The sequence below is a fragment of the Parasteatoda tepidariorum genome, chromosome 7 (assembly GCF_982258835.1).
Source record: "Parasteatoda tepidariorum strain Cologne lab strain chromosome 7, Ptep-v5.0, whole genome shotgun sequence".
NCBI classification, from domain to species: domain Eukaryota; kingdom Metazoa; phylum Arthropoda; class Arachnida; order Araneae; family Theridiidae; genus Parasteatoda; species Parasteatoda tepidariorum.
Window position 1 is genome coordinate 110240752 of NC_141761.1, and position 13748 is coordinate 110254499.

A 13748-nucleotide genomic window follows, 5' to 3' on the forward strand; every position below is an offset into this window, starting at 1 on the left:
TAATTTTAGTTTTATATGGGAGAAAAAAATTGTGATTATTTAATGAAAAGTAACTAAAATAAAACTTTTCTTTGTTGACCTAAGTATGAATTGACTTTAAATTTTTTTTATTTTTATATTACTTGCTTTGTTTTGGATCATTCTAATACTATGTAAGAGCTTAAGCGAGGGTGTTGGTTGTGATTTGCTTATTTTAGCTAAGGAGAGAGGAGGGTTATGAGCTATGTTTACTTACGTAAAAATACTCTTTTTTTTTCAAATCTGTCTTAAACCAAGAAGAAAAATGAAACAAAAAATTTACACAGGAAAAAATTTCAAATTTGGAATTAAGGCTAAATTTGGAAAAAAAAAGTCTTGAATGAATTTCAATGGTCAAGAATTCCTAACACAAAAAGAAAACACAAGGAATTCCTAAAGAAAGGTTCACTCTAAAATTTACAACATGAACTTAAACATAAACTTTATTTTGCATTTTTAATTCAATTTAACATCTTTTATTTGAACTTAAGTAAAAGTTATAATGCAAAAACTGTGCTCTGGAAAAATTTCTGATTTTTCGCTAGCCGCAATCCTGAAATCCAAGGTGCAGAAGTTTCAAGAAATCATCCATCACATTTGTGTATAAAAATTCTTGTATGTTTTATTTAAAAATACTCGAACTAGAATTTATACTTGGCATCTTTTTCATCTGTAAGTATTTTTTCTGGTAGAATGATAAATGTGATTAGAGTTAAAAGTAAACTTATACATAATAATCCGTCTAAATTATGCTGCATATAATTTATTTAGAAATTCATGTTTTGAAAATATCAATGATTTAAATTTATAAGGACATTAATTTTTTGAAATGCGTCATTAATGATTTTATTCAAGAAATTTTCAGGATTTTTGAGTTGGGCTCACAATCACCCCTGTATGATGACAAGGGAGAGGAGTAGTTCAGAATTGCCAAAATGATTCTTAGGTAATATCTGGACAGCCCCTTTTGTACAAAACACTAATTAGAATCTGGTGGACACGGAAAACAAGTAAACTCAATTATTTTAATGCCTATAGATGGCGACACTTCAACTGAATGAAAATACTATTAACCATTGTTAAGAATTGCCACGAGGCGGCGCTCATATCATATAACACATTTTTATTCAGTTGCCATCCAACTCTAGAACAGAGAACATCTCTTGTTACTCAAAACGATCTTGTCAATTTTATGTTATTAAGTTTGTAAATAAATGTTTATGTTTGTCACAGTCCACTACTTAATAGCTCAATATATCACGAACACTAAACAAAAAGTGGTCATCGCCGAGCACGAAGACAAACCGAACGCTTGTGGAAATTGAGTACGAAATCGAAACGAACAATGGCTTTGGAACAAATAACAGTATTTAACCGAAAACGGGGTTATATACGAGGACAATTGACAAGGATTGAAAATGCACTTCAGCAAAATACTGATTTACCTGTAGAGAATACGGACATCACTCAAAAATTATCAACTTTGGATAAACTTAGAACAAAGTTAGAGGATCTACGCAGCGAATGCTATTCTACTTTGTCGGATGAGGATTTGCCAGATTTTGAAGAAAGTTTAGATGGGCTGCAAATTGACCTCGAAACATGCGAGGTAAGCTTTCAAAAACTTTTAAATCCAAATTCTAATTCGAATGAAAATAGTTCGTCCTCTGGTAACTGTAAACTAAAATTACCGTCAATTAATCTTCCCGAATTTTCAGGTTTATATGTTGAATGGTTGTCATTCAAAACGCAATTTATGTCTTTAATTGACGATAACAAACAGTTGTCAGAACAACAAAAATTGTTTTACCTTCAGTCGGCACTTAAGGGTAACGCTAAACAATTAATTACGGTAAATGATACGTACAACAGTTTATTCGAAGCATTGAAAAAACGATTTGAAAATACACGGTTGCTAATTATGAGTCATATTGGTGAAATATTTAATTTTTCTAAAGTTAAATCTGAATCTGCGTCTAGTTTAAGACAGATGCTCGATAAAATTGAAAGTAATTTGCGATCATTAAAACAACTAGAATTAGAAACGAACCCTCTTTGCGAAGCAATATTAATTTATATAATTATTCAAAGAATTGATATTGACTCACGTAAATTATACGAAATGGAATTGGGTTCGGAATTACCGAGTTGGGAAAAATTTACGGAATTCTTAACTAAAAGATGTCAAGCACTAGAAAATGTAAACAGAAATTCAGGCGAATTTAAACGGGAACCAACCCCGAAATTCAAAACTCTAATGGTGAAAAACGAAAACAAAAATAATTGTTTATTAGGATGCATGGAATCCCACCCTATTTTCAGATGTAAAAAGTTTATCGATTCTAATGTAGATGATAGATTAAAATGTGCTGTAAGGAATAAATTATGCTTTAATTGTCTCGGATTTCACACAATGTCTAAATGTAAGAAAATTCATTTAAAATGTAAATCTTGTAACAAGAATCATAGTAAAATGTTACACGGAGCGAACTTTTTCTTCGATAGACAAAATCAAAACAAAAATACGGGTGTGGCGCCAATGAGCAGGGAAGAAAGAAATAATTCAGTTTCGGAACAAGACGTTACGCAATCACAAATGCAAAATGAAATTAATAACAAACCGCAAGAGGCACCATGTTTATATTCTTTTAATGTAAATAAAAACGTTCTTCTTTCTACAGTGAAAGTTAAAATATTGCAATCGAACGGAAAATATTTGCATTTGACAGGGCTATGCGATTCTGGAAGTATGAAATCTCTTATTACAGAAGAGGCAGCTAATTTATTGGGTTTAAAAAGATCGCGTTGTAGATCAAATTTAATTGGATTGAAAAATACAGTATTTCCGATCACTGAAAAGATTTATTCGCGTATAAGTAATGATGAGGAATCATTTAGTAAGGAACTCGAATTGTTAATTTTGCCAGAAATAGCCGGAAATGTTCCTTCGGAAGAAATAAATATTTATAATTTGAATTTACCCGAAAACGTGAAGTACGCTAATCCTAATTTTTATTTACCGCAAAAAATATCGATTCTTTTAGGAGGAGACGTATTTTATGAATTGTTAAAAGGAAATCAAATTCGATTAAGGGGTAATTCTATTATTTTAATTGAAACAGTTTTCGGGTGGATGGTTACAGGTTCGATCCCCTCTACACACCCACATGATTCCAAATGTTATTTCATACAGGACAATGTTGATGAAGGGTTAAATAAATTTTGGGAATTAGAGTCAATTGGGATAGTTCCAAATGATAATACAGATGAGGAAAGTACTGCTTTAGCTCTCTTTAAAAATTCTGTAGATTACAAAGAAGGGAGGTATCAAGTTGGGCTACCATGGAAACATGATTTTAGGGAATTAAACGATAACTTAACTGTAGCCAGAGGACGGCTAGATCATTTGATTAGAAAATTTGAGAGACGCTCAGAACTGTATGAAGATTATCGTGAAATTCTGAAAGACTATGAAAATCAAGGCATTATAGAGAAGGTCCCAAAAGACAAAATACAAACAGATAAACCGCTATTTTATCTACCATTTTCCATGGTTTACAGAGAATCAGTCAGTTCTAGTAAACGAATAGTTTTTGATGCCAGCTCACATGAAGAAGGTGAACTTTCCTTAAATGACTGTTTATACGCAGGACTTAGCCTAAATCCCCTGATATTTAACATGCTTATATTTTTTCGTTTGAATGCTGTGGTGATCTTAGCAGATATCGAAAAAGCGTTCCTTCAAATATCGTTGAATGAGACAGATCGAAATGCAGTGAGATTTCTTTTTCCAAGTTCGAACCCGGCCATAAGTGAGCAGTATGACATAAATATTTTTAGATTTTGCAGAGTTCTTTTTGGTGTCAACGCTAGTCCCTTCTTGCTTTCTGCCACAATTAAGGAACATATCAAAAAATATCAAGAGTTGCATCTCGCTACGACGAATATGCTCAATGAATGTCTATATGTCGACGACTTCATAGGAGCTCTCGACGACGTGAAATCTGCCTTTCAGATGTCGGACGAAGCCAAGAAAATTATGGCAGAAGCAAGCATGAATCTGTGTAAATGGAGTTCAAACAGCAAGGAACTAGTACAATTATGGAAGGATTGCGGGTTCGAAACCCATCCCATTCATTCGGAAGCCAATCCTACAGCCAATTTACACAAAGTTCTAGGACTGCCATGGCATGTGCATGAAGACTACATCTCTGTAGAACTGAAAGACTTGCTCAAATTCGATGGAAAAGAAAGCATTACTAAAAGAATTGTTTTAAGAACTATCGGAAAACTGTTCGACATATTGGGTTTTCTTAGTCCGTACACAATAAGACTCAAGTGTTTACTCCAAGACTTGTGGCTTAGAAAGTGTCCGTGGGATACGGAACTTCCACCGGACATTCGCCAACAATTTATTCAGTGGAGGTCTGAGTTACCTGTCATTTCAAAATTACAAGTTCCTAGAATGATTCTAGACTCCAGTCTAGATGATGCCAAGGTACTTCAAATTCATGTATTTTCGGATGCCAGCCAAAGAGCATACGGAACAGCAGTGTACCTAAGAGTGAAGTACAGTGACAAAATCACAGTTAATCTTATAGCATCAAAGAGTCGTGTTGCTCCATTAAAGAAACTGACTCTTCCAAAACTAGAACTAATGGGTGCATTACTTGCAACCAGACTCGCAAAGGAAATAGAACAGATTGTAAAACGAAAAGGATCCCCCACAGTTCATTTTTGGACAGATTTCCAGATCGCATTGTTCTGGATCAAAGGACCTCATAATAAATGGAAACAGTTTGTTTCCAATCGAGTGAAAGAGATTCAAGCCCTTAGCAATCCTGAATCTTGGTCACACGTTCCCGGTAAACTTTACATTGCTGACATTCTTACGAGAGGAGTTAGTGCAGAAGTTCTTCTGAAAAATGAGGCCTGGTGGTCAGGTCCCGAGTTTTTAAGAAAAGATGAGATTTCAGTGTTTGAGTGCTCTAATTCCATTGCTGAAAACTCTTACCTTTCAGAGTTAAAAAAAGGTTCCTCTGTTGAAGAGGATATGTGTTTTGCTTTAACTAATCAAAATGTTATGTTTTATAATTACCTACTTAAAATTACCAATAATTTTTCTAAACTTGTTCGTATAGTTTCATATATTTTTAGATTTATCTATAACTGTAAAAATCCAAAGAACAAGGCAGGTAGGTATTTAGATTCTGAAGAATTGAACAAATCCGAAACTTTTCTCTTAAAATTTGCCCAAAGTGAATATTTAGAAGAATTGAATGCTTTAATGAAAGGTGAGAATGTGAAAGGTAAAAGTAAATTGTCTTCTCTTAATTGTTTTATTGATAAAAAGGGTCTTATACGTGTTGGAGGTCGAATTGTAAATTCAAGTGTTAATGATTATACTAAACATCCAATTGTCCTTCCAGCAAAACATCCCTTAACCTATATGATTGTACATTATTTTCATTTGAAATATTTACATGTCGGAGCACAAACTTTGTTGTACTTAATACGTCAAAAATATTGGCCTGTGAACGGCAGAAATTTGTGCAGGTTGGTAATACACAATTGTGTTACGTGCACAAAAAACAAACCAGTTTTAGAGCAACAATTAATGGGTCAGTTACCTAAAGAACGAATCGAACCTTCTCCTCCATTTACCATAACAGGTATTGATTTTTGTGGACCATTTTATATAAAATTTAAAGGACAAAGGAAAGGTGTTTTAAATAAGATATATGTTGCAATTTATGTATGTTTCTGTACTAAATCAATACATTTAGATTTTGTAAGTGACTTAACATCAACAGGGTTTATAGCTAGCTTGAAAAGATTTTTTTCTAGAAGAGGTAAGGCCTCTAAAATTTTCACTGACAATGGACGAAATTTCGTGGGTGCAGACGCTGAACTGAAACGGCTTTTCAAAATTATTAATTCACCCGATGAACCTTTGGCTCAATATTTTGCCGAGGAAACAATTGATTGGCGTTATAACCCCCCAAGATCACCAAATTTTGGAGGATTATATGAAGCCGGCGTTAAATCTTTTAAATTCCACCTAAAACGGATAGCTGGAAACTCCAATTTTACTTTGGAAGAATTCATTACAGTTTTAGCAGAGATTGAAGGAGTATTAAACTCCAGGCCATTGACTCCATTGTCAGCTGATTTCGAAAACTTTGATACCCTAACACCTGGGCATTTTCTTATTGGGAGACCCATCACTTCCATTACAGAACCCCAACTTGCAGATATCAATGAAAATAGACTCAGTAAATGGGAAAAGATTTCTAAAATTTCTCAAAAAATTTGGAGACTTTGGAAGAGAGATTATTTAAGTAATCTCCAAGAACGCCACAAATGGCAGTTCAGTAAAGATAATGTTAAAATTGGAACTTTAGTGTTGGTGAAAGAAGAGAATTTGCCAGCAACTAAATGGTTAACAGGAAGAATTGAGGAAATATTTAAGGGAAGTGATGGGAAGGTAAGAGTTGTAAATATACGTTTGCCACAAGGCAATATACTTAAAAGATCAGTACGCAAGATTTGTATTTTACCTATATATTCTTGTGTTAAAATTTTCATTATAATTGTAAAGTTGAAATTACGTGTATGTATATTTGATGTTTTGTATGAATATTGTCAATTTTTCATTTTATTTTATTATGTAATAAGCATTGTAATTAATAATGATTGGATTTAAACATCCAATCGGCGGGGAGTGTTAAGAATTGCCACGAGGCGGCGCTCATATCATATAACACATTTTTATTCAGTTGCCATTCAACTCTAGAACAGAGAACATCTCTTGTTACTCAAAACGATCTTGTCAATTTTATGTTATTAAGTTTGTAAATAAATGTTTATGTTTGTCACAGTCCACTACTTAATAGCTCAATATATCACGAACACTAAACAACCATTGTTTTAGACGAATTTCGCCACCAGGCTTTGAGGGAATATCTTTTGATCAAATGACATTATTCCGAGGATATTTTAACCTTTTGATGCCCTAATTGTTCAGTAATTTTTAAACTTGACGTGAAATACACAGACGTTTGTTAGAATATGTGGCCAAATTTCTATTATTTGGGGGAAATACAGACTATAGTATATTGCTATATTTGATGGGTGTAACATTCCAGTACTTAGGGTTTACTACAATTAAGCCATTGTTTGTCTCGAATGTTTCTAAAATTTTCTGCTTTTATGTGGAAACATAGATGTTATTACAAATGTAAAATTGAAAGTTGCAGTTTTGAGAAAATGTTTTTTTTTAAAGGAGAGGGAAGCAATTCTATCAAGTAATAATTTTTTTTTAAAAAGTTTAATAGAGAGCTGCTGTTCCTACTCACCAACCCCTGTAATTGTTTATCAGTTTTTACCCCCCCTTCCCCTTAAATGTCAATACTTTCAACAAAAAACAAAGAGAACAATTTTGTTAACAAAATCTAAAATTATTGTAGTACGAGCATTTTGTCAATGTATGTTAATCGCTACGAAACGAACAATTGCGTGGATTTGAAAATGGATCACCTGTACTTGAAAAAAAGAAAAATATTAAACGTATGGAATACAGATCCTGTGATTCGACAACGACAACAAGAAATAAATAAAGTTATTTTATTCATTGACAAGACTTATAACAATTCAAACAGAGAATAATTTTTATTGCTTCAGTTTTTATATTTAAGAACTTGAATACGAATGTTAAGATTTAAATCTGGCAACTATTAATCACTCTCTCTTTTGTTTATTTTTTGTTAAGGAGAGGAGGTGACTTTCGACGTCAACTCAAGCATGAGCTTATAAAATAAAGATTACGAGAGAGAAAAATAAATTTTTCTACAACAATGGATTAATAGTCAATATTCAGTGCAATAAAACATCAAAAATTGCTGTAATTTTCGAATAATTTGGAATTTTGAAAATAAACAAACAAATACGTTTCATTTCCTTAAACAAATATAACCCTATCAGTACGTCAAATTTCAACTCTGTATTTCTATTTCTCCGGTCTGTTGAGCGCTCCGCAAGTTATTTTTTACGACATTTTTAACAGCAAATTCTTTTTTTAATTTTGCAGTTAATTCTTTTTTTTCCATCGTATTTCCTGTACATTTCCCAACACATCTTCGTAGTTCTCTTTTTCGAAGTTTCTAAGTCTAAAGTTTGTGCACTACAAAACGAAATGTGAGAAGAAATTAAACACCCAAAACAGCGGCGGTGACTCATACGATTTGTTAACGATTTTACGATTTTTTAACGCGAGAAAGTCATGAAAATATTACTAGGGCTGCTTAAAAACAAAAAAAGAATTTTGCTATAGAATTCGGACTCGAAGTAAGAAATGAGTGTTATTGCGCATCAAACATGGAAAAATAATTATCATTCATTCTGCACTGTTGAGTGCTTACTTTCAAACTCATAGAGCTGAAATAAAAAGCATCTGAAAGAGATGTGGGGGTGAAAAATATTGGAAATTTACGAATTATGATAAAATAAGCATAGGACGGAAAATTCTGCAACTAAGAAATATGATCATACATATTTATATAAGCCCCGTGGAAGACCCCCGCAGCAGTAGCATAAATTTTCTGCGAAAGTAACGAATAACTTCCTTCTTGATAAATTGAATTTTATGCTTTTGCTTGAATATATTTTAATACTTTATTATTCCGTACCATTGAATATATCACTGGATGTGATGATATATGATTGCATCGAGCGGAATGAAATATATATCTTGCCTTAAGGTAAGATTTTGAATTGAAAAATTGATACTTTACAAGCATAAAAGCTTATTTTTATTCGACATGGAGAGGAAGGATATTCTACATTTTAAAACAGACGCGAACATAAGTGAATGTTTGAATAAACTTTTCTGCCGCTTTGCATTTACGGACGAAACAACAGAATTGTATCGATTGGGCAATAGTGATATGTTATAAAAATATACACGATGTTATATTTTTATAATCTTTATAAAAATAAGGTTAAAAAGCGTACAGAAGCGTTCAAGCTAGAATAATAATATGAAACATAAATAGAAGTCTTGTTAATCACCAGGGCCCGAATTAGCTTAATTGGGGCCTAGGGTAAAAACTTCCTTGGGGGCCTCTCTCTGCTTTACTACTTCAGTAATGAAGAATCGAACTTTACGGAAGTATTCAAATTTTCACCTCATTATACATATATAACAAGAAAAAATTTACTAGAACCTAAAATAGCTATTAAGTCCTCCCCCCCCTTTTAATGGTCAGACGAAATATCGTTCAGTGCATTTTACTGATTTTCTGACAATTCTATTTCCATCATGCCGAATGCAGTTTTCTGATTGTTACCTTTGTCATCTAGCTGCGAAAATATATATCCTTATTGACATTAGAGCGGAATTCAGCTAAATTTTTGCAATTTTGGTGGCTCAATTAAGCCAATCAGAAGTCTGTAATCTTGTAAACATATCGCATTTTGCTATATGTAAAAATACAGGCTTTTGATTGGCCAAATTTTTCCATCGTAATTGCGAAAATTTAGCTGAATTCCGCACTAGAAAATCACGGATTTACGAAATATAGATTTTTTTTGTATTCATACGATAGATTAATGAAGAAACTAACATATAACTGACGAATTTTACATTGTACGGATGTTTTGTTTAAAAAAGTTCATTAAGGAAGGAAACCAAAAATAAACTTTCCATTCCTCTGATGTGGGGCCCTGGGCAACAGCCCCGTATGTCCCTGCCTTAGTCAGGCTCTGCTAATCACTATTGAAGAAGGCTGAACTGAAAGCAACCAAAATAGGATTGATAGACAGAGGAAACATGACTGTATGCATGATTGAATGAATGATGATTCTTAGAAACATCTTCAAATTCGATCAAACTTGTTTTAGTGTATTTTTTTCTCATCCAACTTCTTTTTAGTAGAGCTGAACAGATTTCAATAGTGTTTCTGTTTTTTGCTCTCTTAAATATTTACTTTATCTCCTTTAATTAACAGAATTTGACTTCATTTCTAAAAAAAATTCCTAAAATATATATTATAGGTGGTGATCACAGAATACCTTGTATATTCGCAATATCAACGCTCGAATACGCCATTTGAGGGAGAAGATCAATTTCATGTCTTGACCCGCCCCCTTCCCTGTCCTCCTCTTCTCATTTGTATAAGAATGTATTACGGTATTTTCCCTTATCTTAATATTTTTCGTGTTTAGTTGTCACAAATATTTCATAAAATTTCCTCGACGACTCGACTGAGTCAAGTGAATATTTTTAATTAGAATAACTAATGTGCACTTGTAAGACTCTGCCAGGAATTAGATTTTCGTACAACAACTAAATAAAGGTAAAGAACTTAAAAAAAAAAGTATTTTTAGCAACTATAAATTAAATAGGAGATCAAACAAAACAATTCGTAGATGAAGTTGTAATGGTAACAAAGAAAATTGCGATCTGGTTTAAATTTCATCCCAGTAAAATAAGAAACTTAATCTGCGGAATCAAATCTGTGCTAATTATGTTAAAAATTTTGTGATTTCTTATTTGAATGATTTTTAATTTTGATGTAACGATCTGTTTATTAGAGGGAAATAAAAATGACTGCGTAGCAATAATTGGGGCTGGTGAGCGAAACGAGCAAGTGGTGGAGCTCTCTAATTTTAACATACAGTCCCTGGCTAAATTATTAGACGCACAATATGTAAAATCTTAATAATCACGTGATACTATGCAGCATTTTCGTTTCTACGCGTCTGAAACCGGTTGGCACTTGTTTACGTTCGTGTATCAATTGGTTAACATAGTAACGAAATACGTTAAAATTAAATACAAATGGAAAGTACTTAAAAAAATCTCCCGAATAAAAACCCATTACATGTATGTTTAAATATAAAAATATTGCATATAATTTCGTGCAAAACATGCAATTATTAAAAAAACTAGAGTGTGTTTAATAATTTGATCTCATTATTACAATATAATAATATAATACCTGATATAATGCATATTCTATATTTATATAATGCAGTGTCTAATGTATCTAATAGCCGAATTTATATTATATATCGCCTAATCTTACCAATTAATACACGAACGTAAACAAGTTCAAACCGGTTTCAGTCGCGTAAGAACAATAAAGCTGTATAGAGTATCACCTGATAATTAAAATTTTACGTAGAATCTTATAGTGCTTCTAATGACGTCTTCAGGGACTGTAAATGTTCAGTATAAAATTTATATTTTTTTTCTTCAAGTAAATAAAAATAAAATAAGATTGGGAATTGTTCATTTGATAGTTTAAAGATAAAATATGAAAAATTTTAATCTTAAAGTTCTTGAAACTTTAAAAATCTAAAGACATATCTAATACAAACATAGCTTTGCGTGCTAAGATTGTAAAGTAGACTTTATCTCGTAAGAAGTATTACATTAAGCAATATTTTTAGCTTTTGTACAGCATTCTAATTTTAGAAAGTTAAATACAGCTTTCTCCCCCTTCAAGTTTAAACTTTTAGTTTAAATTAATGCTATCTTTAAAAACCACTTAGTACATTTATTTTTACCTTAAAACTCCTTCTCATGCATATTAATGAACTTAAAGTAAAATATTCTTTGAATGAACTACAATAAAATATTTCAACTGGATAAAGTTTTCTAGAGGGCTATTTTGTGTTTATAAAATGGCGTATATAAGATATATTGTATACAAATTAGCATGATCAGAAGCAAGTAAAGTTTCCTTGAGTTTATCGCTTAAAATTTTATTAAACCTTTAATTTTATTTATTCTTATAGTTAAAAAAGAAACTTTGGAATGATTTCAAATCATTTTGATTTGAGGAGATTTTTAAGAAATTTTTAACGGAATTTTTATTTTTTTAATTTTTAATGACAGATTACAAAGACAACTGTAGACAAAACAAGGGGGAAACAAAATTGGGTATATTTATTTATTTATTTGTTTAATTTGTTGCATTTATATCTTAAGTGAGTTGTTCTAATTAAATTTTGCAACCCCTAACTGTAATTTAATATTTCAAAGTACCAAAAATGACATTTATATTTGTTTAAGTGCATTGATCTAATTAAATTATGTGAATCCTAACTGAGGTCACATAAAAATGACAACATAATGCTCTAAAATAATGTATAATGTTCTAATATAATGTATAACTAAATTTTGTGATCCTTAATTGGAGTCATTTCTCTAAGTACTAAAAACGACATTTATATTTGTTTAAGTGTGTTGAAGTAATTAAATTATGTTACCCTGGGTGGGGTCATCTCTCTAAGAACTAAAATTGACATTTGTTTTTAAGTGTGTTCTTCTAATTATTTTATGTGACCCCTAACTGGGATCATTTTTCTAAGTACTAGAAATGATATATTTATATTTGTTAAAGTGTGCTTTTCGAATTATATTATGTGGCCCCTAACTGGGGTCATCTCTTAGTCATTTAAAATTGCGTTGTTGAAAATAAAGCAAAGTTGTGTATAAATCAAAGCTGGATCCTATTAATTTGAAGGAATTTTAAATGAACGTTAAAATGAATTTTCATAAGTTCAATTGCAGATGAAAAATACGAGGAGAAGTAGCATGAACATTGTCTGGCTGTGCCTTTCCGGGACGCTTTTAGCGACTTACTGCGATTCGTTCTCCATTTTCAAAATTTCTTATTTCCACAACTTTTACGCATTCATTAAAAAAGTTTTAATTATGATTTCATTGGTTAGGTAGGTAGGTAGGTACTTTATTTACGTCACACTAGAGCTGCCCAATGGGCTATTGGTGACGGTCTGGGAGCTATTGGCTCTCTTGCACTGAGGAACTTATTTAAAATTGGTTTTGAATTAAAATATGGTGTCATATTAACCCAAACTCACCATTTATGCCCAGAAATAATCATCGAGAGCTTTTTAAATTATCTCATTTACTATGAAGTCCGGATGATATCCACAAAAAGTTGACAAATGATGTAATTAATTTTTTGCATAATTGAAATGTATAATTTTTCATTTAATTTGTACTTTGTATACTTTTGCAAAAAGAAAAATGTATAGGTGGCCTTAAAATAGGCGTGCACGTCCGTATAGAAACAAATTTATAGAAAAATATTGTTTGCCCCATTAAGCGCCAAGTCTCCCATTTTGGGAACCTTTACTTAAGAATTTTTTTCTCGCTGAGCAATTGACGTGCATATTTTTTATATTTTTTTATCGACTGTTGAAAGTTTTAAGTTTTATTAGAAATTTTCACAGAAAGTTCGAAGTGTAAATTATATGTTTAGAAATTGACTAAATTTTATCAAAATCGCTTTTTTTTACTTCAAATGAAAATAATTTCAGAAAAAAAAATTTTTTCAATTCGAGAAATTTAAAAATATTGAATATACAAAACAATTGTTCTGTCTTCATAAAGTCACAAACAAAATTTAAAAAAATTGATTTAGAACGATTTTACAGTTGTGACTAACCCCACCCTCAACACATTTACAAAAGGGGAAATATTCTTGGATTCTTCTTTGTCATACTTAGTACCCTCTCTTTTGTTGTTGAAGGTCAAATGTTATCAGTGCAGGTGTTGAATTACTCATTGTAACCCTTCCCATTTTCCATTCAGTCACATGGAATGTTTCAAAATGTGAGATAAAATTTTTTTTTCTCAGTAGTTTATCTGATCGTTTGGTGAGTGTGGTTCTATTTCTCTAAGGAACTTTCCAAAA

The 13748-nt window shown here is 31.7% G+C and overlaps 1 protein-coding gene across 1 annotated transcript; it reads left to right on the forward strand.

Moving 5' to 3' along the window:
• Positions 1 to 1363: 1363 nt before the first annotated feature.
• LOC147807384 (uncharacterized) lies at positions 1364 to 6911 on the forward strand. Its single transcript, XM_087168919.1, has 4 exons — positions 1364 to 1688; positions 2700 to 5073; positions 5176 to 6505; positions 6900 to 6911. Exons 1-4 carry the CDS (start codon positions 1364 to 1366, stop codon positions 6909 to 6911), a joined length of 4041 nt encoding a protein of 1346 aa, XP_087025045.1.
• Positions 6912 to 13748: the final 6837 nt, after the last annotated feature.

Bases quoted from the DNA above. Each gene is read 5' to 3' on its own strand.
- LOC147807384 (XM_087168919.1), top strand. From the start codon at position 1,364: ATGGCTTTGGAACAAATAACAGTATTTAACCGAAAACGGGGTTATATA. The intron at 1,689-2,699 runs GTAACTGTAAAC...TTCTTTCTACAG, and splicing joins TGAAAATAGTTCGTCCTCTG to TGAAAGTTAAAATATTGCAA. The intron at 5,074-5,175 runs GTGTTTTGCTTT...ATATATTTTTAG, and splicing joins TCCTCTGTTGAAGAGGATAT to ATTTATCTATAACTGTAAAA.